The following is a 22,609-nucleotide window of genomic DNA, read 5'->3' on the forward strand; positions in this document are numbered from 1 at the left end:
TCCACTAACTCTGGAGGCGTTATTGTCTAATTCTTCATAATTTTGCAACTGGATGTGACTATCACAATCATGAGTTTTAGCATCTACAAATGTGATATAGATGTGGTTTCTCACATGCAAACATGGAGCTTGTATGGATTTGTCTGTATGAAGTGATTTACCTGCAGTCTGAGTCAGTGTCACTGTTTAATTTTCCCTCAGGTATCTCTGTCAGTCCCAGGTCTGCCAGTGTTAGAGAAGGATGAGTCCTACACCTGCCTCTTCCAGGACAGCAAAAGTCCTGCTACTGTCACCAAGACTGGGGTCACCTGCCAATCGCCCGACACCAGGACAGTACCAAAGGTGCCTTCTGGACATGGTGAGCATGCTTTAACTCCATAGTTTAATTTCTGGCTTGAACTATTCACCTTTGTAATTTCAGGGTTTGGCACTGTTCTGCAATGAGATGTGTGTGTGGGGGCAGGGAGACATAACTTACATGTATACACTCCAATCCCTCTGTCCAGGGATCTAGGCTAAACCAATCATTTTTCTAAGCCAGTTTACACAGCAGGGAGTAATCCGTATTTTAAAGCATCCATCCATTAGCTATACTGCTTATCCTTTGAGGATCAGGTAGGTGGGGGTTTGCTGCAGCCACTCCCAGATGACACTCGCCGAGAGGCGAGGTACATCATGACAGGTCAAAGGTTAAAGGGTAAAGCATAAATTTCCCCATAAATCTGTTTCATCTAGAGATGCGATGCTGTGATATGTGCTTTGGTTTGTCTGTGGGTTGATTGTTCAACATGCTGACAGAAGCTTGGTGGTTGAAGTTAGTCAGGGACAGGGATAAAATAAAATAAATTGAATTGTCTATAGAGGTCAAACTCACACAAACATTCAAATGAGTCATGTTTCTCTCGGTTCTTCTCTCTCTCTCACACACACACAAACACATGCTGGTTCCCATGCCTGCATTCCTTAAACTTGCAGCTTGTTGTAGTTCTCAGGGTGCGGGGCTCAGGCAGAATCGGCCTGGGGATTTACTGAGATATGGACACACAGGCTGCATTAAAGGATCGGGTGGTAGCTTACTTTTACTTAAACAGGGTTAGTGCCTGCACTCTCTTAATAAAAGGGGCAGCTCAGGGTCTGTAAGACCAACTGATGCTTTAAAATTGAAGATCACATTCTCACCTGACTTCTGACTGTTAGGCATAGATTTTGGATCAGGTTAAAAATGTTTTCAAGCTACGTTATCTTCACCTGCCTAGAAGTGTTGAATTAAATAATATTAATTGAGCAGTGAAGATTTTTTTTTTTTTTTTACATTAGAAGACAATAGTCAAATACTGCACAAAATAATACAATATCATAAATTACTCTCAGAGAGTACCCATATGAACTCAGGAGAAAAGGTACCTTTATGAAAGCAATGGTGAAGACGAATATAAAGAAGAGGTGTGGAACTAAAACAAATTAGTTTCCTACGCAAGTTCAACATTTAAAAAATTTGTACCAGATTTTTCTTGCGTAGAATCAACAAAATTAAATTAACTGAATAAATGAATGAGAAGGAAGATGCCTGTACTGTTAAAGGAGCCACGTGTCATCAAGAACCACGAGAGATGATTTTGCAACCCACAATCTCTGTTCAGGTTCACTGTTGATGTGGTCAATGTTATTATATTATAATATGTCCAGATGTTTTCATTGGTTTGGCATCAATATATATACATATGGGTCATCTTTATGATCTGTTGTACTTTCTATCATGATTATTTTTAATAAAAATACACTTTCATACAATTTAATGTTTTTTATAGTTTTGGATATTATTTATATTTCTAATAATAACATTGTACACGCAAGGTTACTGGCTGAGATCAGAGAAACATGATAGTGACCCCGTTCAGACTTGGTATCCGATCATAAATGGTCAGCGCCAAGTTCAGGTCCGAGCGCACACAAATCCGTCCTGAGATCTGATCACTCAGAACACATAGGGAGGTGGTCTAGGACACATTCTTTTCAATCGGTGAAAATAAATGCGTCCTGGTCCACATATGAAGGAACACTTACTCAGTGGACATCTCTCACCCGCTACATTCACATTTTTATTTGTAAAACCCATATTCACAAGTCACAATTTGTCTCCTAGGGCCTGACAAGGTACAACATGCTGTGTTCTCACACACACACACACACACACACACACACCAACATCATCATCAGACACATTTGTAAACTCCGACTGGGTGAAAGCAACATCATTTGGTCTTCACAAACACAAATGACATACTTGATTATGTGCATACAGAGAGGGCAAAGTGAGATCTGATCAAGTGGTCACAGGATACACACTAAGAACACATGTGTGAACGGTGGTCAGATTTCTCAGGACAGATCTTAATACCAGGTCTGAAGAGGGCCAGTGAGACTAGATGGCTGGCTGCAAAAGAGTTAACACTATGGACAAATTTATTGAGAAGAGAAAAATGTCGTTGACGATCCATCTCTTTACTGATCCACTTCCTGCTTCAACATTTTCATACAGTGCTGGCCACTCTTCTTTTACTATAAGGGATTATTACCAACATTTCAGGTCTGCCCACTTCATTGTTAACTCCAAATAAGGAGACTCAGATAATCTGGATAAAGTGCTGACTTGTTAAACCCTGTCTGATCCTCTGAATGCTCCTGTGTCTGCGGTGTCACCACATTCTCTAATCTCAGCAAGTTATTTTGGGGTGTACAGTGTGAGCATATATGGTAGAAATGTTGACCAAATTAGACTGAAATTCGTGTGTGCAGTGAATCGTCATGCAGCTTACACTTATTTAAATGAGGGAAGTCTCCCTGTGTTTACGTCTGCTCTCTCATTGGCTGAGGCCGGAGGGTACACATGGATTTTATTAGGCTTCCATGTTTTGGCTGCCTGGAACAAACGTTCTCCCACTCTCCCTTGCCATGTTTTGAGGAACATCGTGCTTATCCCAGACTTTCTTAATCAGAGACGATAATCCTGACCAAATATTTTCAGAGCGCTGCCTTCTCAGCTCTGTGCTGTGTTTTTTTCAGCTCTTCCTCACGCTGTCTTTCTCTCTGTGTTTTGTTCTTTTCAGACTTTGTCACAGTCATGTTGTCTCTTCGTTTTGGCAACGTCACGGTCACATCAAGGGATTTCATCTTCTATGACTGCATGGCTGTGAAGCGGCTGTCTGGCAGCATGCCGTGAGTTACCTCCAAGGATTTATTAGTACTGCTCTCCTTGTCGTCTCCTGACCTGCTCTCCTCATTTTTGTCTGGAGCAGCCTCCTCTCCCAATTTTTATCTTGGTCATGCTTTAGTCTCAGCATCAGCACGCCCTTCACCTGTCTGTCTGATGTTTGCTCTTCCATTTCTTCTTCCTGCTTTTCTTTTAATTACTCTAAATATTACTCCAAGTACTAAAAATATTCGTAATACTTTCTTAAGCTATATAAAGGTTTCTTGTCTGTATATCTTAGCTTCAGCTCGGAGCCTTTAACTTTCTGTTTATAATGCCAAAATAACTCTTTTCGACCTCTCAGTTAATTTGCAGGCCTTGGTCATGATAAAAAAGTGAGCTGAATATTATCACATCTGACCTAATTTCTTTCATACCTTAAAGGTAATTTTAAGAATTGTTGTTAAAATGAGCAAGTTTAAGGTTTAGTATTCAATACCACTAGTGAAGCACTAATTGATACTAGAAAAACGAATGATCCATGATCTAGTACTTTTGTAGGCTCACCATTATTATTCATTATTATCTGGCAGAAACAATTGCACAAGGGTTCTTTCTCTATTTGACTGCTTTTAATATGAAGTCTGTTAGTCTGCTATATATGAGGGTATCCATAGTAAATATGGATACCCTAAGCTATATGATGTTGTCAAATTTGATCAGATAACTCAAATATATTTCCTCATTAATCTATCTATAATTATAATATATTTTAGTCAAAAATAATAAATGGGCTGTATAAAAAAGAAATGTAATGCCTTATACTTTTCCCTTCTCCTCTACATACCCAGTACCTTCAAATTAGTTTTTTTCCAACCACAGTATTATCTAAGTCTGGAGACTCAGTTACATTTAGATACACACGTGTCAAAATTGTTGGTACCCTTCTGTTAAAGAAAGAAAAAGCCACAATGGTCACCAAAATAACCTGAAACTGACAAAAGTAATAATAAATTTAACTGAAAATTGAATGATGAAAATCAAACAATGCTTTTAAATTGTGGTTCAACAGAATCATTTTAAAAAACAAACTAATGAAATGTAAATGGTTTTGTATTTTTATAGCGCTTTTCTAGTCTTAATGACCACTCAAAGCTCTTACATTTTACGTTTTCGTTTTACATTCACCCATTCACACACACATTCATACATTGCATAGGGACACTTCGGCATGCAGATGGGGAAGACTGGGGATCAGTCAGGTTGGAGGACGACCGCACTTCCCCTCAGCCACAGCCGCCCACACTGAACGTAGCTGAACTAAAAGCACACTGAGCGGCAACCTTTATAGATATCTACAAGACTGGTGCGGACATCTGCTGTGAAGCTACACCACCCAATGATCGAATCAGTTGATTTACCACAGGATTTAACTAAAAGTTGTACTGTTTTCTACTGTGAGACAGTTAACAAGAGTTCTGTCCTGCAGTGGTGAGGTCAATTCACAGGATATATCCAATTACAGAGACTTTATAGATGAGAAAAAAAAAGATGTTTGTTTTGAGAAATTAAAGATGATTAATAAAAGTGACCCCTCTTAAAATTGGAGGAAAACTTCGTACATCATTGTGCTTAGTTTCCCTCCTGGTCTCCTTCAGCTTGTTTCCACACATGCTCAACCTATCAGACTCTCTCTCTATTCCCTTTCTCTTTTGATAAAAGTCTGAGGCTAGATTCATTTAGACCACTGACCTTTCTTACTACTGATTGGCAGCAGATTTGCAGCAATTGGAGTATTTTGTGTGGTCTCGCCTCTCTTTGTCTAAACCGATCTAACTCTACATATCTATCCCTCTCTCTTGTTCCATCTCTCACTTTTAGATAAAAGTCCATACCTCTTATTAGACCTTTGCACTTTTCTCCTCATAGCCCATAAACTGGATTAATTTTCTACATCTGTCTCGCTACAAGCTTATTATTTGTTGTTCCTTATCCCTATATTCTCTTATTTATCTGCAGTTGTCACGGTTGTGTTCTGAGCCAGTGGGGCTGTAACTGGTGCGTTCACCAGCACTTGTGTACCCACAAGCCCACCTGTGAGCAGGGGGTGATCATCTACAACCAACACGTAAGTCACCGCCTTTTACAGCTGCAAAAAAGTGGAATGCACTAAAGTTTCAAATACAAAGATTTACATGGTTTATCGTTGAGTGTTCACAATTCTCAAGCTGCTTACAGAAATGTACTGAACTATGGATAAGGTGGGGATATTCTCCGGAGAATACATATGTGTTTGAATGAGTGAGAAGCTCCTTGCCTTCTATGGAGCTTCTCCGACCAGCCCCCTAGGATAAACTCCAGTTTGTTAATAATAATGAGCCGATGTGAGAACACAGGAGATCCTCCACCCGGGTGGGTTGATGATGTTTCTAACATGCAACAGATGCTTAACTGGGGCGTGAGGGGAAAGGGAGATAAGATCTCAGGATGAAAAAGCGGTGCCACACATGTGTGAGGTACCGATGGAGCTATCAAGAGAGCTTTGGTTATAGATTTGGTGGATGTAATGAACGGAACAACACTGACTGCAATGTCTATTTGACTCAGATTTAAAGTTACAAAACTCTTAAGTCTCAATTGCTGTTTGGATTTGGCAACAGAAGGTGCAGTTTACTACTTTGGCCGTTACCTTGTCAGAAATACAACAAACTGTTATACCTGTGTGTGGTGCAGCCAATCCTGCTGCACATTGCACAAGTAGTTTGTGGCACAAAAGCAACATGTTGTCTTCATGTTAGAACTGGTTTAGGCTGTTCCTGACTTTTCCATTGCTCCAAGCTGTAATTACACCTTACACACTGTCAAGAGTTAATAAACATGGCCATGTCTTGCATGTCCTGTTGATGCTTCACGATATTAGTGGCGTAAGCATTAGTTCAACAGTCAACAGTGAGGTTGACAGCAATGAAATAACAGGCACAGGAATGGAGGAGAACAAACTTTACTCCATAGTGCTGCTAGTGGTCAAAAAAATACTGAAGCAGGCAGAGAGAACATAGCATACACTCAGTTCCCCGAAGATTTATAAGAACTCAACAGGAGTATGTATGAATGGTCAGTTTTTCATTCATACATTCATTAAACCTCATGATGTTTTGTTGTGCTTCATTCGTCAATACAAGCCTGCATTATTTGAAACAATCATCATTGATCTGCATGTATCAATAACAGCAGCTCATGTGTGTAACATCACATTTAAATTCAGTTATTGGTTATTTCCTTTTTTGTGTGTGTCTCACCCTATCCTCATTCCTCCCCCCTTCCCCAGTTTGAGCTCCCCACCTCAGCTCCTTCCCCAACTAAAACTATTAAAGTCATCACAACAGCCAGTACCACAACAGCTGCCCCGACAACCATCACTATGACAACCACCATCACACCATCCACAACAACAGCAACTGTCGCCACAACGACGACAACTGCAGCCCCCGTCACTGTAGCAACCACTCACGAGCCAACCACGCATACCACGCCCACTATTCCACCCACAACCACTAGCAGTCCTGAGCTGACCACCTTGCCCCCTCAACCGGTCGCCACCCTGCCACCCACTACAGCAGCCCCCACCACGCTTCCAGAGGGCACCACCATGAAGGAAGAAGAGACAGAAGCGGTAGAGCACATCATTGTCACTCAGAGTGTAACTGCAGGTCCTGTGGTTACACCCACTGTTGCAGTGGGGACTGCAGAGTTACTGCCTGTCACCATGGCTGATGGTCTAAGTGGAGATCTGGACCCTGCAATGCCTCTTATGATACCAGACTCCTTCCCCCTGGGGGTGGTGACAGAGTCCCCCCCCAACGAAAAAACCCAGGAAGCTGAGGGAGCACTGAGCCTGGCTGAGCCTCCCACCCCCAACTCATCTGGCTTCCCCCTGCCAACGCCCTACCCAGTGGATGAACCAGCTTACTCTGAGCCCTCCTTCTATGTAGAGCGGACCCATCCGCCGATACTGATGCCCACGCAAGATTCAGAGGGAGGTATCCCAGCCGCTGACCCTGAGGTGCTTCTCTGGCCAATGGAAGAAGTGGATGTCCCTGCTGAGGGAGCTGTCCAGTCAGAAAATGACACAGCCACATTTTCAGCTACCACTGTGCTGTCAGGTGATGGTGAGGTTGACCAGGCAGCCCCATCGTACCCCCACCTGTTGAATACTGACTCAGAGATGGACTACCAGTATGATTCGGCCGATGCCTTCCTCCCGGTGAGTTCAGCCGCCTCCAATCACGTCCTTCCTTCTCTTCTCCTCCTCTACTTTTCCTCTCAAAGCTTCAGCAGCCTCTCAACGCTCTCAGCTCCTGAATGGACTTTCTACTCCTGCTATGGGACCAAAGCTCAACCAGCTTCCTGCTCTGCCTTTGTTTCCCTGCTCCTCCTTAGCTGTCTGACACCTGTGCTCTTTTTGTTATTTTTCTTCATTAACTGATTTCAAAAAGGACAATTGTGTGAGTTTGAGATGAAAATGAATTGCACTTGACAATAACTAAATAACTACAGCAAACAGTTTTTTAAAAACTTTTATCGGAGGGACATACCTCGTATGTGTATGAAAGTATAATGATAATAACAATAGTAACTTTTTTATAGAGCACTTTTTAACACAAAGTACAAAGTGCTGCACAACAAATGGTAAAAAATCTAGAAGGAGGTACATAATTAATGATGATAATAACAATAATAGAGATACAAGATCAATAATATCTAGATCATCCTAGAGTCAGGAAGTGGCAGCAGACCCTTACCTGAAAATTGCAAGCAGTGCAGAGGGAATTAGGGAATTAAAAAATTCAGATGAATGAAGAAACCTAAAAATAATCATCAGTACATTTTTAATCAGGAATTTTAGGATGAACATTAAGGCTGATAATACATTATGCCTACAATAATCTGGCACTGGTAAGTATTGGTTCAATTGTGAATCTCTCAGGACAGATGAGCACAGTCTCAGGGTTCCCAATCTACTGTTTAAATAGGGAGTTGTTTAGACTGGTTTATTGTTATGTACACAGTGCAAACTTTGAAAAAGTATGCCTCCACCATGCAACCAGCCAGGTTCTGAAAGACTGTTCTAGGTGAGCTAGTTTCTTGTTTAGATTCTGTGGTTGGAGCTACAGGAAGCAGTGGCCCAGGTAAATGGAAGGAGGTGAAGTAGGAGGGAATTTCCAAAGGAGGAACCCTTGAAGTACAAAGGACTTAATCTGTTCAATAAGACAAAGTCGTGGAGATCAGGTGAAGACATGCCTAGTAAGTGCTAGTTAGACATATTGCCAGGAGAGGATGTGAGTCTTCAGGAGGCTCTTGAAGACAGAGGGACACCTACTGTTCTACCAATCAGAGAACCACAGCGGAGAACAGTGTGGAATGTGAAGGCTCTGTGTGAAGGGATGAGAAACTGATGTTCAACGGAATGTCTGTACGCTTCCTTATCTTCTACTAGAACATTATTAAGGCAGCTTTCTCCAGCTTTGTTGCTTTAATGAAAATAAATTCCCAAATTTAGAGCCCCCTCTGGCTGTAGTATGCAAACAATTTCAAAAAAGCATCTACTACAGTCATGCAAACAAGAGATTGAGGACGAAAGGATTTGTGTGTTCATACTTTGTGTGTGTGTCATAAACAACAGGGGGACGAAGGCTCCTTCGTCAGCTGGGGTTCTTCAGCTTGTCCCTGTGTGGAGAAGGTCCAGGGTTCATCGTTGCTCCCTGTCAGAGTGGAGAGGAAGATCACTTTACTAGCCCGCAACCTGCACCTCTATCAGGTAACACACACAGCATGAACATACTGTATGTGAATGGCAAACTGTAATGTAAAGTGCTTTGAGTGGTCATCAAGACTAGAAAAGCGCCATATAAATACAGACCATGTCATAAATGATCCTATTAACTGACCAGTGATTTCTATCATATACGTCTTTTGCATGTTCAGGACACAGACCTAGACTACGAGTGTGTGTTGGTCATTGAAGGGCAGACGGTGGTGGTGGACGCCTACGTGGAAACTGATGATATGAATCCATTCAACTTTGACATTACCTGTCAGCTACACCAGGTCTGATAATGTGCAGCCACTCATTGTCACATATTAATGTGTTTTATTGTGACTGTGTAACAAGAAGCAGATGAGTGTCTCTTTTAATGAAACCATTTGCTGTTTGTCCAGTACACGTACTCCGCTCCAGTGGAGGAATACAACGCCATGGTGTATGTGAAGAGGAGGGACACCTTCCATGTGGACAGCTCTAATGATCTCTATGGTGAGGCCAAAGTTACATTTGATTGTACTTTATTAGATTTTCATTTATTTGAATACATATTTTTATTGTATTGTGTTATTTTTATTATCTCCAAAGACCCAATGTCATTTAATCCTCAACATACACTATTCTGTCTCTCCTGCCATCAGTGACTTTGTACAACTGCTCTGTGGGCCGATCTGACTGCAGCCGCTGTCATACAGCTGACCAGAAGTATGGTTGTGTGTGGTGTGGCACTGCTCAGGCCAGCTGCCTGTATTCAGACTCCTGCAGTGAACCTGCACAGCACACATGTCCAGCCCCAGTCCTCCATTCTGTGAGTACAGGCCTCACTGACCTGTTTACTCAAGCTGCTTTCAGACATGCACTGAACAAATAATCAACGTTCTGAGGAGGGGATTCTAAGTGAGAGGATTCCTCCGAGCGAGTCGGACAGGAACAAAATAAAAAATATACACGTAGAAAACACATATGAAGATGTCAAGAGAGCTTTTTGTTATAAGGCCCAACGCCAGTGTCAATGCGCTGTAAACAAAAACATGTGATACCTGCAGCGCAATGAATACGTTACATCCTGCTTCTACATGCTGCACCTCTCTCACCTGAACACTCTGGAGATATGTGTTGTTGTGAACACACCTGGTTTCATGTCTGAAAACGGCTTAGTGTTTCAAAATTAAAATGTGCTTACCTTAAAATAAATCATTAAAAGTAAAGATACCCCAAACAATTACAAAAGTCTTTGTACCTGCCTCAGATTGAGCCACTCTCTGGTTTGCTGGAAGGAGGCACCAAGGTGACCATATCCGGCTCCAACCTTGGCCAGAAGGCTGAAGACATCCTGGACTCTGTATTAGTAGCTGGCGTGGCCTGCACTGTCATCCCCAGCCTCTACGAGGTCTCTTCCAGGTACACAACACCTGCTGTGTTTTTTTTAAGGGATTTTGTAGAATTCAGTGTGGATTAAGCAGCATTTTCAATACTTTTGTCTGAACTACTTTATGTAATATCAATGAATAGTGAATTGAAGAGGAAGGCTCCTTACCTGATGTTCAAGCAAATAAAAGGTGATGTCTGTCTTCCAGGATCGTATGCAGGACCAAAGCCAGTGGAGGAGAGAAGGTGGGCCTTGTTTCTGTGAAAGTCAGTGGAGGAGATTTTGGCCTGTCCAGCCAGTCATTCAGCTACCAGGTACATTATATTCATTCAAATTACTCTGCATTAGATTTGGTTATGTTGAACTGAATTGTAGCATAGGTGAAAAACAGGAAATGGAATGAAAAAACATAGAGCTTTCTGTGACACAGAAAATGTATAAAGTTTCCCAATGGACAACGTGTGATTTTTCCACAACAGTCCAAACCCCAGAGATAATTGAATTAGAGTGATCTGCTCACTTTCATAAATATACACAGGATATACTGGAGCCTCCACAGCTGTCACATACCCTTTAGCCTTATTTAGTTTATACAAGAGAAGAAACGAGGGGCTTAGTTTATTTTCATTAAAAATATGTACGACCAGTGAAAATGAGGGCCTGACATTCAACAAATCCACTAACACTGATTCCCTTCTAGCCCTGCACCAGTCAGATGAGCAGTGATTTGTGTTGTAGTGTAGCAGCAGTGCTCTCTGGTGGACAAACTGGTGATTAAATGGCTCCTGCACTTACCTGCAGCCTTCATGAGTGCCACTTATTTTCGATTGGCTTAAGGCAGCCAGTTCAATCAGGCTCTGGTGAAAAGTAAGTGCAGAGTCCAAGGTAAAATCAACTGCTGGCACAAACTTCCGGTGGTTAAAAACTTCTCACTATGTCAAACACATCCCTTATTACTCCCATACTCAGAGTTCTATTCAATTGCTCCCCATCACTTACAGAAAACTGTTCAAAATTGTCAGGCTTACTAATCGATCACTGCACCATCAACCCCCACGCATCTAACCAATCTCCACCTTTACTCATCTGCTCGCTCTTTCAGATCTTACAATTTACATGTATTACATATCCCATGCACCTGTCCGAAGACTTGAGATGACAGGCCTTTCATAACAATAGCATCAAGCCCTACCTACATCTTGTGCTGTACATCTTCTATGATAACTGATTAAACATTTAATATCTCTTTAAAGAGGTATTCAGGTGATTTACGTGTACCAGATCTTGCTTGAATAATTTTACTGGACTCTGTATTAATCTCTTTATTTTGTATTTGTGTGTGGTTGTTTGCTGTTGTAATATTTGTATGTTGTAACTCAGTTTTATTGGCTATGTAAAGCACAAAATTACTGTTAAAAGTGCTATACAAATAAGGTTTACATACTTACTTACCCCAATTTGAGTTCCTGTGTGCATTTGAGTGGCTGATGCAGGTCTCCTTCCATCCTCTCTGTCCTGTCAGGACCCATTCGTGATGGGGGTGTCTCCTCAAAGGGGGCCCAAGGCCGGAGGAACGTCCCTGACAATCACTGGCCGACACCTGCTGACAGGCCGCCCCTCTGACCTCAGCATCACTATAGGAGGAGTGTCCTGTAACATGTGAGACAAACACACACAGGTTTTTTGGCTAAATGATGAGTCGGTTTTTACTTTAAAGTTATATTCAATGTAGTTTTTGCTATTACACATTTTATCACTCTGACCTCTGACGTCCATGCACCAGAGAGGAGGAGAAACTATTACACTCAAAGAAAGTATCAAATCACTTATTATCTGTCTGTCTCTTCCTCTTTCACTACAGTGTATCAGAGGTGCAAAGTTCCAGTGTTCAGTGTATGACCGGCAGCAGTAACAAGACAGGAGATCAGCGGATCACCTTGCATTATGGCAGCAGTCAGCGTCACCTCCACTCTCCATCCTACCGCTACACCCACAACCCTAACATCACCCACGCTGCTCCAGCCAAGAGCTTCCTGGAGTTAGTGACACAGTCCTCAACTTTGAACTCCTGTTCTTTACTTTAGAAAGGTCTTACTGTGAAAACTAAAATTGTTTTCTTGTTTAGTGGTGGTCGACTGATCTATGTGTCGGGGCACAATCTGGACGTGGTGCAGGAGCCCCGGATGGTAGTGACGGTCTCTCCCTACGAGTCCATCAGCCAGAGCAAAATGAGAAGGAGAAGGAAGAGGAGGACTGAACACAGGGAGGACAGAGAGAAGATACCAAGAAGGCCAGTCAGGATGGTTGCAGACCCTGTCTGTCCTGGAGACTCACTCTGCTCTGTCAAACAGGTCAGTGTGCAGAAGAAGCGCATTGGGGGGGGTAAAGTTGAAAGCTAAAGTTGAAGTTTTAACCCAATCTGAGATTAAAAATGTGTTTGATTCTGATGTCTAAAATATATAGGTCAGTTACTAGGTTAACTATCCATAGAGTTGAATGGATTCTCAAGGACGCCGACCATTATATTAGCAAACTAAATATTTCTCCACTCTCTTTACTGATCGTCTTCTCTGTATCGTCAGTTCATGGAACGCTGTGAGGTGAACTCCTCCACCCTTATCCTGTGCCACTCTCCAATGGTGGACTCCTCCGTCTGGCAGTCAAAGGTCACAGTGGAGTTCCTGCTGGATAACCTGCACTTTGGATTCAGCAGTTTGAACCCACAGTCCTTCAGCTACGAGCCCAACCCTGTCCTGCGCAGCCTAAACCAGCAGGAACCTCTGAAGGCCTATCGCTACAACCCTGGCAGCTTCATCCAGCTGGAGGTCAGAGGAAATCTTGTTTTTTACTAACTGACAAGGGTATTTATTTATTCATGTCACTATTGCTTCTATAGGGGGCAGGAACAGAAGTTACTCAAATAACAGCAGTTTGGTCTCAATCTCTCGAAACACTTTCAATTCAACAGGAGCCTATAGTCCATGCAAAGTAGCGATTTACGACGTGACTTTGAGTTTATATTCAGCATATTCGATTATTGTATAGCTCATTTGTATATTAATATTCATTTTCAAAGAAACTTGTAATACAAAAATGTTTACTTTTCATGGGTACTTTCATTGTGTAAAGTTTCATTTTGATAAGAGTAAAGGAAAAATATAGCCCCATTGGGGTGCATTGTTGCCTGAACTTATTGGCACACATCTCGGATTGATGAGAATTAAATATATTTCCTCAACGAGGATTTATTAGGATTTTAGTATGTTGTTCTGGACACCACATAGAAATTATCTATGCTGAAAAAAATTATTTTACAATTAATTCGATTTTTGGGTCCAAAATGAGTTACTTTGCCTGGACTATAAAGCAGAAACAATATAACCTCTGCTTTACGTGTTTTCAGGGAGAAAACCTGGACCTGGCCATCACTAAGGACGAAGTGGTGGTGTTGATCGGGGAGGGGGTGTGTGCTGTGAAGACCTTGACCAAAAACCATCTGTACTGTGAGCCTCCACCTCAGCAGCCCACACCAGGGCTAAACGGCAAGAAACGAGAGGGTTCAGACAACCTCCCAGAGTTCACTGTGAGTTCACCTGCTTTCACTCTGCAGCCACAGTAAACACAGGAGGGTGGGAACAGTGTGATCTCTGCTGCTGTAAGTCTCTTACTGTTTAATTGAGTGTTATGTGTATGTGTGTTCCAGGTCCAAATGGGAAACCTGAACTTCTCTCTTGGTAAAGTTCTGTATGACAACCTCAGCCCGTCCACCTTCCCCCTGGAGGCTCAGATTGGAGTCGGAGTCGGAGCATCCATCGTGGCCCTCATTGTCCTCATCATCGTGCTCATCTACAGGTCAGTGGATGGATTGTGTCTGTGTTTGATTGTGTTTACTGCGCAGATAACATCGGAACAGAAAACTGACACATAATCTGTTCTGATTGTTTATTTGTATGGCGGAACAGGAGCGATATTTTGAAGACATTGAGAACTAACTAGTGCATTGCAAGTAGCTCCATGGAAGCCACTTTATAAAAGCCACACCATCCCTATGGTTAGTCTGGTCAGAAATATATATTTTTATTATTGTTATTGACTAAAACCCAGACTAAATAAGTCTGTAGTAGAAAAACCTTTTGAATGCAGTGAAATATAAATGTTAAATTACTTCTTAATGTTGTGTCACATGTGATACAGTTACCTGAACAAGTGTTATTACAATGACACCAAGTAAGTGACACAGAGTTTAAAGTGGGAGAGCAGTGTTAACCACTTTGACCTCATTTTCTGTCATAAAGGACCACATGAGAAAATGTGAGTTCAGTACACTCACCTCTGGCTGTCACCAGTGTTTTCTTTTGACCGAGCTTGCCCTTGTGATAAACCACACCAGAAACTGAGACACTCTCTCACCTTACTGTCTTGCTATTGTTGCATCTCGCATGATACAAAGAAACAAATCGCTGTGTGTTCTTCGCAAGTACAAACACATCAATGGTTATTATACGTGCCAACAACCAGAAGTTCAGTTTGCATTATAACTCTGCATAGGAAATGTCAGCATCTTGTCTGCCAAAATATATTAGAAGAAAAACAAATTTGAATATTCATCCGGGTGTCAGGTGTGTGATCTAAGATGGTGCCGCGGACGGCTGCCTCTGTGTTTTGGTGCGTGATGTTTTGTCTTGTTTTGTTAGTTAATTCAGTTGTTTGCTTACTTATGTGAAGTACTTATTGTGTTTTTATGTTTTATGTTCAATGTATGCACCTTTTTACCAAAGAAAATTCAAGGTAGGTGTAAACCTACTTGGCAATAAATCCTTTCTGATTCTGATTCTGGGCAATGAATCCATTCTGATTCTGATAACTTCCAATCATCGCCAGAGCTGTTTAAAACCTGTGTCTACTGCAGAGTAATTTGAGCCGGGAATGAATGCTGATTGAATCCATTCCAATTGCAGATGTAAGCAAGATGTTTGTGGGTGTTGGTGTTTTTTATACCAGTGGTGAAAGGGCTATAGTCAGCCTTTCTCTAAGTCTAATGTACTACCACTGATCCAACATAGAAGTGGTTTTAGTGGCCTCCTCGCCTCTTCCTCTCCTGAGCCTGTGCTCTTGTCTGTGTCTGTCAGGAGGAAGAGTAAGCAGGCCCTGAGGGACTACAAGAAGGTCCAGATCCAACTGGAGAACTTGGAGACGAGCGTGAGAGACCGCTGCAAGAAAGAGTTCACAGGTAAGAGAGTGTGAGCCAGAGTGAAGTTACATGACCGAGAGGACATCCAGACGCAGAGGAACAATGTGGTTTATTTTAGCTTGTGGATACCAACAGATCAGCATTATTCCATTTCATCCCAGTTCCTGGATTAAATGTTCCTCACATCCTCAGTTTAATTTTAGTCTTTCACCACTGTCCAATGTCAATATTTACCAGCTTTTATCTGTCTATCGGTGCATTTCCCAGCACAACATTTAAGTGTAATATAAAGGAGAAGCTTAAAACTTAACTAGTCCCTCTGACCCCTGAACCTTCACCCTGTCACAGACCTGATGACAGAGATGATGGACATGTCCAGTGACCTAGTGGGCTCAGGGATCCCTTTCCTTGACTACCGGAAGTATGCTGAACGCATTTTCTTCCCTGGCCACCGAGAGTCTCCACTGAGGCGGGATTTGGACGTTCAGGAGTGTCGGCGGCAGACGGTGGAGCAGGGTCTGGTGCAGCTATCCAACCTGCTTAACAGCAAACTGTTCCTCACCAAGGTAATCATCAAAATTCAGCTTTCTAAGAGCGACTTTCCTACCAAGAAGAGATAATACACCTCCTCTCTTCTTTTTCTAGTTCATTCACACGCTGGAGAGCCAGCGGACATTCTCTCCAAGAGACCGAGCCTATGTGGCCTCCCTGCTGACGGTGGCGCTTCATGGCAAACTAGAATATTTCACTGACATCCTCAAAACTCTCTTGAATGACCTGGTGGAGCAGTATGTGGCCAAGAACCCCAAACTGATGCTGCGACGGTAAGAAGAGGGAGGAGGAGGAGAAAAGTCAAAAGTATGGCTGTCGGTTTTAAAATATTTTGTAGTGTTATAACTTGTGTGTTTTTCTCTGTAGAACAGAGACAGTGGTCGAGAAGCTGCTGACCAACTGGATGTCCATCTGTCTTTATGCTTTCCTCAGGGTCAGTCCACACATATTTTATATATAAATATATATCACATATTTGTGGATCATCAATTAACTGTAATGAAACCATTCAGGTTAGTGTAGCTCTGAAATAGATGGATTTGGAGTTCATTGGCCAAAATACTGACATTTGTGAAGTGCATAAGTAATCTTTCATCACGCTGAGGGAAGATAAAATGCATAAAAAGCCAGTGTCAATTTAGTTGTTAGAGGTTAATTAAAATGACCCAACTATTCAGCCTCTTGAGCACAAAGTTGCAGTGACTAATATAAAGGGTGTAGAAGAGCCTCCTTGTAATTGGAGCCCCTCATTCTCTCCTGAAGTGTGAGTTTGGTCAGTACTAATTGTTTGTGTGTGTCTGTGGGCTTGTGTTTGGGTGCGTGTACAGGATTCAGCAGGAGAGTCTCTCTACATGTTGTTCAGGGCCATAAAGCACCAGGTAGATAAAGGACCAGTGGACGCTGTAACAGGCAAGGCCAAGTACACTCTCAATGACAACCGGCTGCTGCGAGAGGATGTGGAGTACAAGACCCTGGTGAGCAGAACTCTGACTTCAACTGAAATTTGCCTTTTTGTTTAATTTAGGAATCTCAGACATCTAGTGAGACTGTCAGAAAGTTGTATTCCTGTTTTCTGCAGCACTCCTGTCTAACATTCTCACACCTCTGCTCATCTTTTGCAGACGCTGAACGTGTTAGTGCAGGGTGGGAGTGTGAATGAGAACCAGCCACTGCCTTCCAAAGTGCTGGACTGTGATACCATCTCACAGGTGAAGGAGAAGCTGCTGGATCAGGTTTTCAAGGGCACTTCCTTCTCCAACCGACCCCATGGCGACTCACTGGACCTGGGTGAGAATCCAGTCACACCACATTGTTTTTTAGATAGAATGTTTAACTTCTCCACATTAAAATATCTAAAAACGACCAGACTTATGTTATATATTATATTACTTGCGTGGTTTAAGTGTATATTTGAGCCAGGTTAGGAATTTTTGTCGTCAGAGTCTAATCCTTGAGTTGATGATTAACACAAACCTCCCATGTTTCCACATTAAGCAAGGGCATCAATTATTTTTTTTGTTTGCTATTATGTTAATTGGGAGTGGCAGATGATAATTTGTATACCATAAAATCCATGAAAGTCTTTTTGTGTGAAAAGAGAGAAATTCTGTACATTAACCAACAGGGCTTTTTTTTTTTACATTAATTGAGCTGCAGTGCCCCCTAAAGCAAGACAAAAGTAAATACAGGGAGATTTTCTTATGTAGTTTGTCTTCCACTGCACTGAATTGAATTGACACTGCAAAACATTGAATGTCCAAATTTAGTCACTCTAACACACTCACAGAGTTGTGGTGGTGCATCGGTTGTGTCTGTTTCAGAGTGGCGGTCTGGTGTAGCCGGTCATCTCATCCTTTCAGACGAGGACTTGACGTCTGTGGTTCAGGGCAACTGGAAGCGCCTGAACACACTGCAGCACTACAAGGTCAGAGGCCATAATTCCCTTAAACACTTCCTCTGAGTAGAAAATGCAAGCACACATTTACAATTTAATAGAAATGCTTTTAGATCTGTCTTACTAACTGTACATCTCTTGTTGATCAGGTCCCAGACGGGTCCACAGTAGCACTGGTTCCTCGCCACAACAAACACATTCACCATGACAACCATGACTATATAGCAGGAGAGAGTAAGTTCATATGACACAGTGTTCTCCAATTACTTTTATAGTAATGTAGTCATGTTGAAATGGGCATAAGTTATTGAACACGGTCTCTCTCACTCCTGGAGTTTTAATCTGCATGTAAACAGAATTGTCTTATCCCCTCAAGTCATTCAAACAATAAACTGTGATTCTGTAAAAAGTTAATCACTTCAATTCTCATTGAATTTGATGAACTTTCTGTATATCAGACATACATGCTCAGTAAATCTTAGCATTTAAAGATTGAAAAACAGTGATCTGTGCAGAAACACCGATGCTTGAGGATGCAGATGAGGGTGGAGTGCGGCTCTGGCATCTGGTGAAAGCCAGTGAAGAGCCAGAGTTGCCCAAACACCGCAGAGGCAGCCTGAGGGAGAGGGAGAGGGCCAAGGCAATCCCTGAGATCTACCTGACCCGTCTGCTGTCCATGAAGGTACACACACGCACCTAACACAAAAACAATCACACATGTTTCTTCATACACATACATGTTGACCACGGGCCACAAAGATCTTATCTCACCAGTGAATGACACTAGAGGTGGAACTTCTTCACAATGTCCTCAGTGGTTGTTGTTTGACATGTGACCAGTGTGAGTGAGTGAATGTGACCTATTCATGATTACACTGGAGTGTAAGGAACAGATGAATAAATAGATGTGACCATTATTGCACAGTACAGTAAAAAACCCTCTCTTCTTACTCCTTCAGGGCACATTGCAGAAGTTTGTAGACGACCTGTTCACAGTGATCCTCAGCACCAGCCGTCCTGTCCCGCTGGCTGTCAAATACTTCTTTGACCTGCTGGACGACCAGGCAGGACATCATGGCATCTCTGACCCAGAGACAATCCACATTTGGAAGACCAACAGGTACAGAGAGCCTTGTTGTCACATAAAAAGTCAAGTAGGACAGGGAATACTGAATATGATTATGTTTTCAGGATGTCTGTCCCATTCTCATGAATGGGATATCTCTTGCCTTGAGGAAATGTATTCATATTTGGCACAAACATTCACTTGTACTCAAAAATGGACTGATTAGATTTTGGCAACCTAAGGTCATGGTGGCCTCACAAAGTATGTTAATGTGTTTCTTGATTATGATATCTTAAAGGGATTTTTTACCCAAAAATTGAAATTCACTCATTATCTACTCACCACTATGCTGATGGAAGGGAGGTTAAGTGTTTGAGTTTCAGGGGTTAACAGCGTTGCAGCCAAATCCAATACATAGAAGTAACCGGTGATCGATTCTTCAAACGTTAATAAAAAATAAAAAATGGTGGCATCCAAGAGTCTGTAAGGCCCAACATTCAAATTCAACTCAAACACCCTCTGTTGTCCTCCTCTCAGTTACTGCAGCAGTGTTGAGAGGATGTTTTCACTAGTGTGTTTCGTCTTAGTCCTACAAATTATTGTTTTATTTACCCTAGAATGGTCATTTATATTTAAATGCTTTATATTTACATCAGGAGCAGGTCCTCACTATGGAGGCTGCCATGTTTTTTACAGTAGCCCAGTTCTGGACAAACTTAACACCTTTTGAGTTTTTATGACAAACGAAGGCTACCACAGGTTTTCTTTCATGTTTGGAAGGGTACGGTGAGGGGAGGGGGTGTATTTAGCTGTAACATGACACTCTAGCACTAAATCTTTGACACTGAACCTTTTTGGAAGTCTTTCTTCACCCTCGCTCTCTTTCTATCCTGCAGCCTATAATTCATGCTCACACACAGAGATTTAAACGGACACACACACACACATTGACATCTGTAAACTCAGACAGGGAAAAACAAAATAAATTGGTCTTTGGAACACAAATTACGTACTTTATTATTTGCATATAGAATTGGTAAATGAGATGTGATTACAAGTGGTCATAGGAGAAACATTCAGGAAGTATTGTAATGCAAGATGGGAACAGACAAGCTTCGGACTGTGCACCTGTGGTTGAATTTTAGAATTAGAAGGGTGTTTCATCGGTGCTGTTTCTGTACCCTGGTGTTCTTAAGTCATGACTGAAAATCGTCAACTAACTGTTCCTCTGCAAATACTGTGATAATGGAGAGGTGTGATATTAATATCTGCTGTTTATTCAGTCTGCCTCTGCGCTTCTGGATCAACATTGTGAAGAACCCTCAGTTTATCTTTGACGTCCAGGCGTCGGACCATGTGGACGCTGTGCTCTCCGTCATCTCTCAGACATTCATGGACTCCTGCACCATCGCTGAGCACAAACTAGGACGGGTGAGGAGGATTCTGGGGTGGAAGCATAAAGAAGCTACTTGCACATAATACAGATTTTAATTATGACTTATTATATAAACATTTGGATACGTTCTTACTTCTTACTAGTATTTGCTTCTCGTTCCTTTTGTTTGAAATACAGGACTCACCAATCAACAAGCTGCTGTATGCCAGAGACATCCCCCGATACAAGCAAATGGTAGAAAGGTGGGTTCAGGCTTATTTAAACCCTGATCTCCTGCTCCTCAGACAACACAATAGATTTTAAGAGCAAAATCTATCTTCTAATGTTTAGTTTAGGTTCTGCTTACCAAGTCAAGCTTAACCTAGCTTTGAATAAACAGGTGAACAGCTCTTTGTGTAGCAGCAGTGGAGCAGCTTGATGGTTCTGTGGACAGAGTCCTGCAGCAGGTCGTTACATGCCGTGGCTCAAAAATACTGCAGTTCACTTTTACCGTTTCAGAAAGAAAGCTACAAACATCCCATTAGAAACAGGCAGGTTTAGAACAGGCACTGTTCTAGTATTCTAAGGTGGAAAAAGTAATCTAAATCTCACTAAATGTACATTGTTTATGTACATTGTTTATATATTGCCATTGTCTTTGCACAGACAAAGAACCAAAGTCTTTTTGCAAACTCACACGGCCTAATAAACCTGACTCTGATAAACTGTTGTGTCTGGCATTCTGTCTTGCAGGTACTATGCTGACATCAGACAGACCATCTCAGCCAGTGACCAGGAGATGAACTCTGCTCTTGCTGAACTGTCCAGGGTGAGTTCAGACACAGCTTACAGCATCACACGGCAGAGGAACACACCGACACAAAAAAGACATAATTTGACATCTAACCTGATCGCTTTGTGTTTCAGAACTACTCTGGAGAGCTGAATTACCTGGTCGCCTTGCACGAGCTCTACAAGTATATAAACAAATACTATGACCAGGTGTGTTAATTCCCCCACACAGTCACACACACACACACACACACACTTAGCCTGTGCAGGGCAGGATACTGAGCTGCAGTTATAGAGGGGTCAGGTTTTTAGCGGCTTCGGTTAGGTTCCTCACTCGAGGTGTAATAGACTGTCATCGCACAGAGGAGTTGAAAATGTATCATAATTAGTGCTGTCAGTTTAACGCGTTATTAACGACGTTAACGCAAACCCATTTTAACGCCGTTAATTTTTTTATCGCGAGATTAACGCAGAGCTGCCAACTCTCACGCTTTCGCCGTGTGACACACGCTTTTGCATGTTGGTGGTTGACTAAGTCACAATAATTTTTTTAAATATCATCGTATCAGACCGTCATGAAGTACAAGGAGCAGGCGAGTGTGTTTGTGCGTCTGTGTGTGTGTGTGTGGTTCCAGATAGCGCACCGTAGCCCTGCCCCCTGCCCCAGCGCACTCTCTCAGAGAGACACAGTGAGATCAGAGCTCAGTGACTGACTGCTTCTTAACTATGGAAACAGTGAAAACAGAGAGTTTCTCTGGTCTCAGCTGATCAGAGATCAGCGCCTCCTTTTCTTGATCAGAGCAGAAGCTGCAGTTGGTTTCTATCGAGCTTCAGTATCTGTGTTCGCCTCCAGTCTGATCTGCTCTCGCTTTTTGTTTTAATATTTCGCCAACTTAAATATATATTTTTAAGCTATTAGGCTGCAGCTATATGTTTTTATTTATTTAATAAACAGGGTACTTTTTATTTCATACGTTTTCCGCAAATATGGGGAGGACGTAAATAGCCCTACACAGTTCTGTGTTTAATTTATTTCAAAGTAGGCCGACACTTGCCTGTGTATTTTGTTTGTTTGTTATTTTGTTGCTTGTCTGTTTGAGCCTGACTGCTATGTTCACAGCAAACTTGAAAAAAAGAAAATATTAAGCCATGGTTTAACTGCACTATAGGTTGCAGAAACCTATAGTGCAGAAACTAACGCTAATAACTTTAACCTGCTTATGGTCCTTGTTTACCTGAAATGTGCACTTTATAATATATTTTGTAGCGCCCTGTTTGGCAATGTTTTTTTTCAATAAAACAAAACATTTGCATAAAGCAAGCCAATCCACTTGTCCATGTTGATAGAGCATTAAAAAA

At 42.0% G+C, this 22,609-nt stretch overlaps 1 protein-coding gene across 2 annotated transcripts in view; it reads left to right on the forward strand.

Annotated features, from left to right (window-relative positions):
* Window positions 1–22,609, forward strand: part of plxnb1b (plexin b1b) — a 109,308-nt gene that overhangs the window by 83,309 nt on the left and 3,390 nt on the right. For both annotated transcript variants that reach the window (XM_062394487.1, XM_062394494.1), the window contains exons 9-38: window positions 202–358; window positions 3,108–3,216; window positions 5,210–5,318; window positions 6,519–7,454; window positions 8,874–9,008; window positions 9,176–9,298; window positions 9,410–9,503; window positions 9,653–9,819; window positions 10,261–10,412; window positions 10,589–10,694; window positions 11,903–12,039; window positions 12,242–12,418; window positions 12,506–12,731; window positions 12,963–13,205; window positions 13,784–13,963; window positions 14,084–14,232; window positions 15,510–15,610; window positions 15,920–16,137; window positions 16,217–16,395; window positions 16,490–16,556; window positions 16,951–17,097; window positions 17,245–17,410; window positions 17,944–18,047; window positions 18,167–18,251; window positions 18,533–18,699; window positions 18,977–19,137; window positions 20,367–20,514; window positions 20,657–20,721; window positions 21,212–21,287; window positions 21,386–21,460. In XM_062394487.1, the coding sequence (XP_062250471.1) occupies window positions 202–358; window positions 3,108–3,216; window positions 5,210–5,318; window positions 6,519–7,454; window positions 8,874–9,008; window positions 9,176–9,298; window positions 9,410–9,503; window positions 9,653–9,819; window positions 10,261–10,412; window positions 10,589–10,694; window positions 11,903–12,039; window positions 12,242–12,418; window positions 12,506–12,731; window positions 12,963–13,205; window positions 13,784–13,963; window positions 14,084–14,232; window positions 15,510–15,610; window positions 15,920–16,137; window positions 16,217–16,395; window positions 16,490–16,556; window positions 16,951–17,097; window positions 17,245–17,410; window positions 17,944–18,047; window positions 18,167–18,251; window positions 18,533–18,699; window positions 18,977–19,137; window positions 20,367–20,514; window positions 20,657–20,721; window positions 21,212–21,287; window positions 21,386–21,460 (4,959 nt within the window). The remainder of the gene's footprint in view (window positions 1–201; window positions 359–3,107; window positions 3,217–5,209; window positions 5,319–6,518; window positions 7,455–8,873; window positions 9,009–9,175; window positions 9,299–9,409; window positions 9,504–9,652; window positions 9,820–10,260; window positions 10,413–10,588; window positions 10,695–11,902; window positions 12,040–12,241; window positions 12,419–12,505; window positions 12,732–12,962; window positions 13,206–13,783; window positions 13,964–14,083; window positions 14,233–15,509; window positions 15,611–15,919; window positions 16,138–16,216; window positions 16,396–16,489; window positions 16,557–16,950; window positions 17,098–17,244; window positions 17,411–17,943; window positions 18,048–18,166; window positions 18,252–18,532; window positions 18,700–18,976; window positions 19,138–20,366; window positions 20,515–20,656; window positions 20,722–21,211; window positions 21,288–21,385; window positions 21,461–22,609) is intronic.

The sequence above is a fragment of the Platichthys flesus genome, chromosome 2 (genome assembly GCF_949316205.1).
Source record: "Platichthys flesus chromosome 2, fPlaFle2.1, whole genome shotgun sequence".
NCBI lineage: Eukaryota > Metazoa > Chordata > Actinopteri > Pleuronectiformes > Pleuronectidae > Platichthys > Platichthys flesus.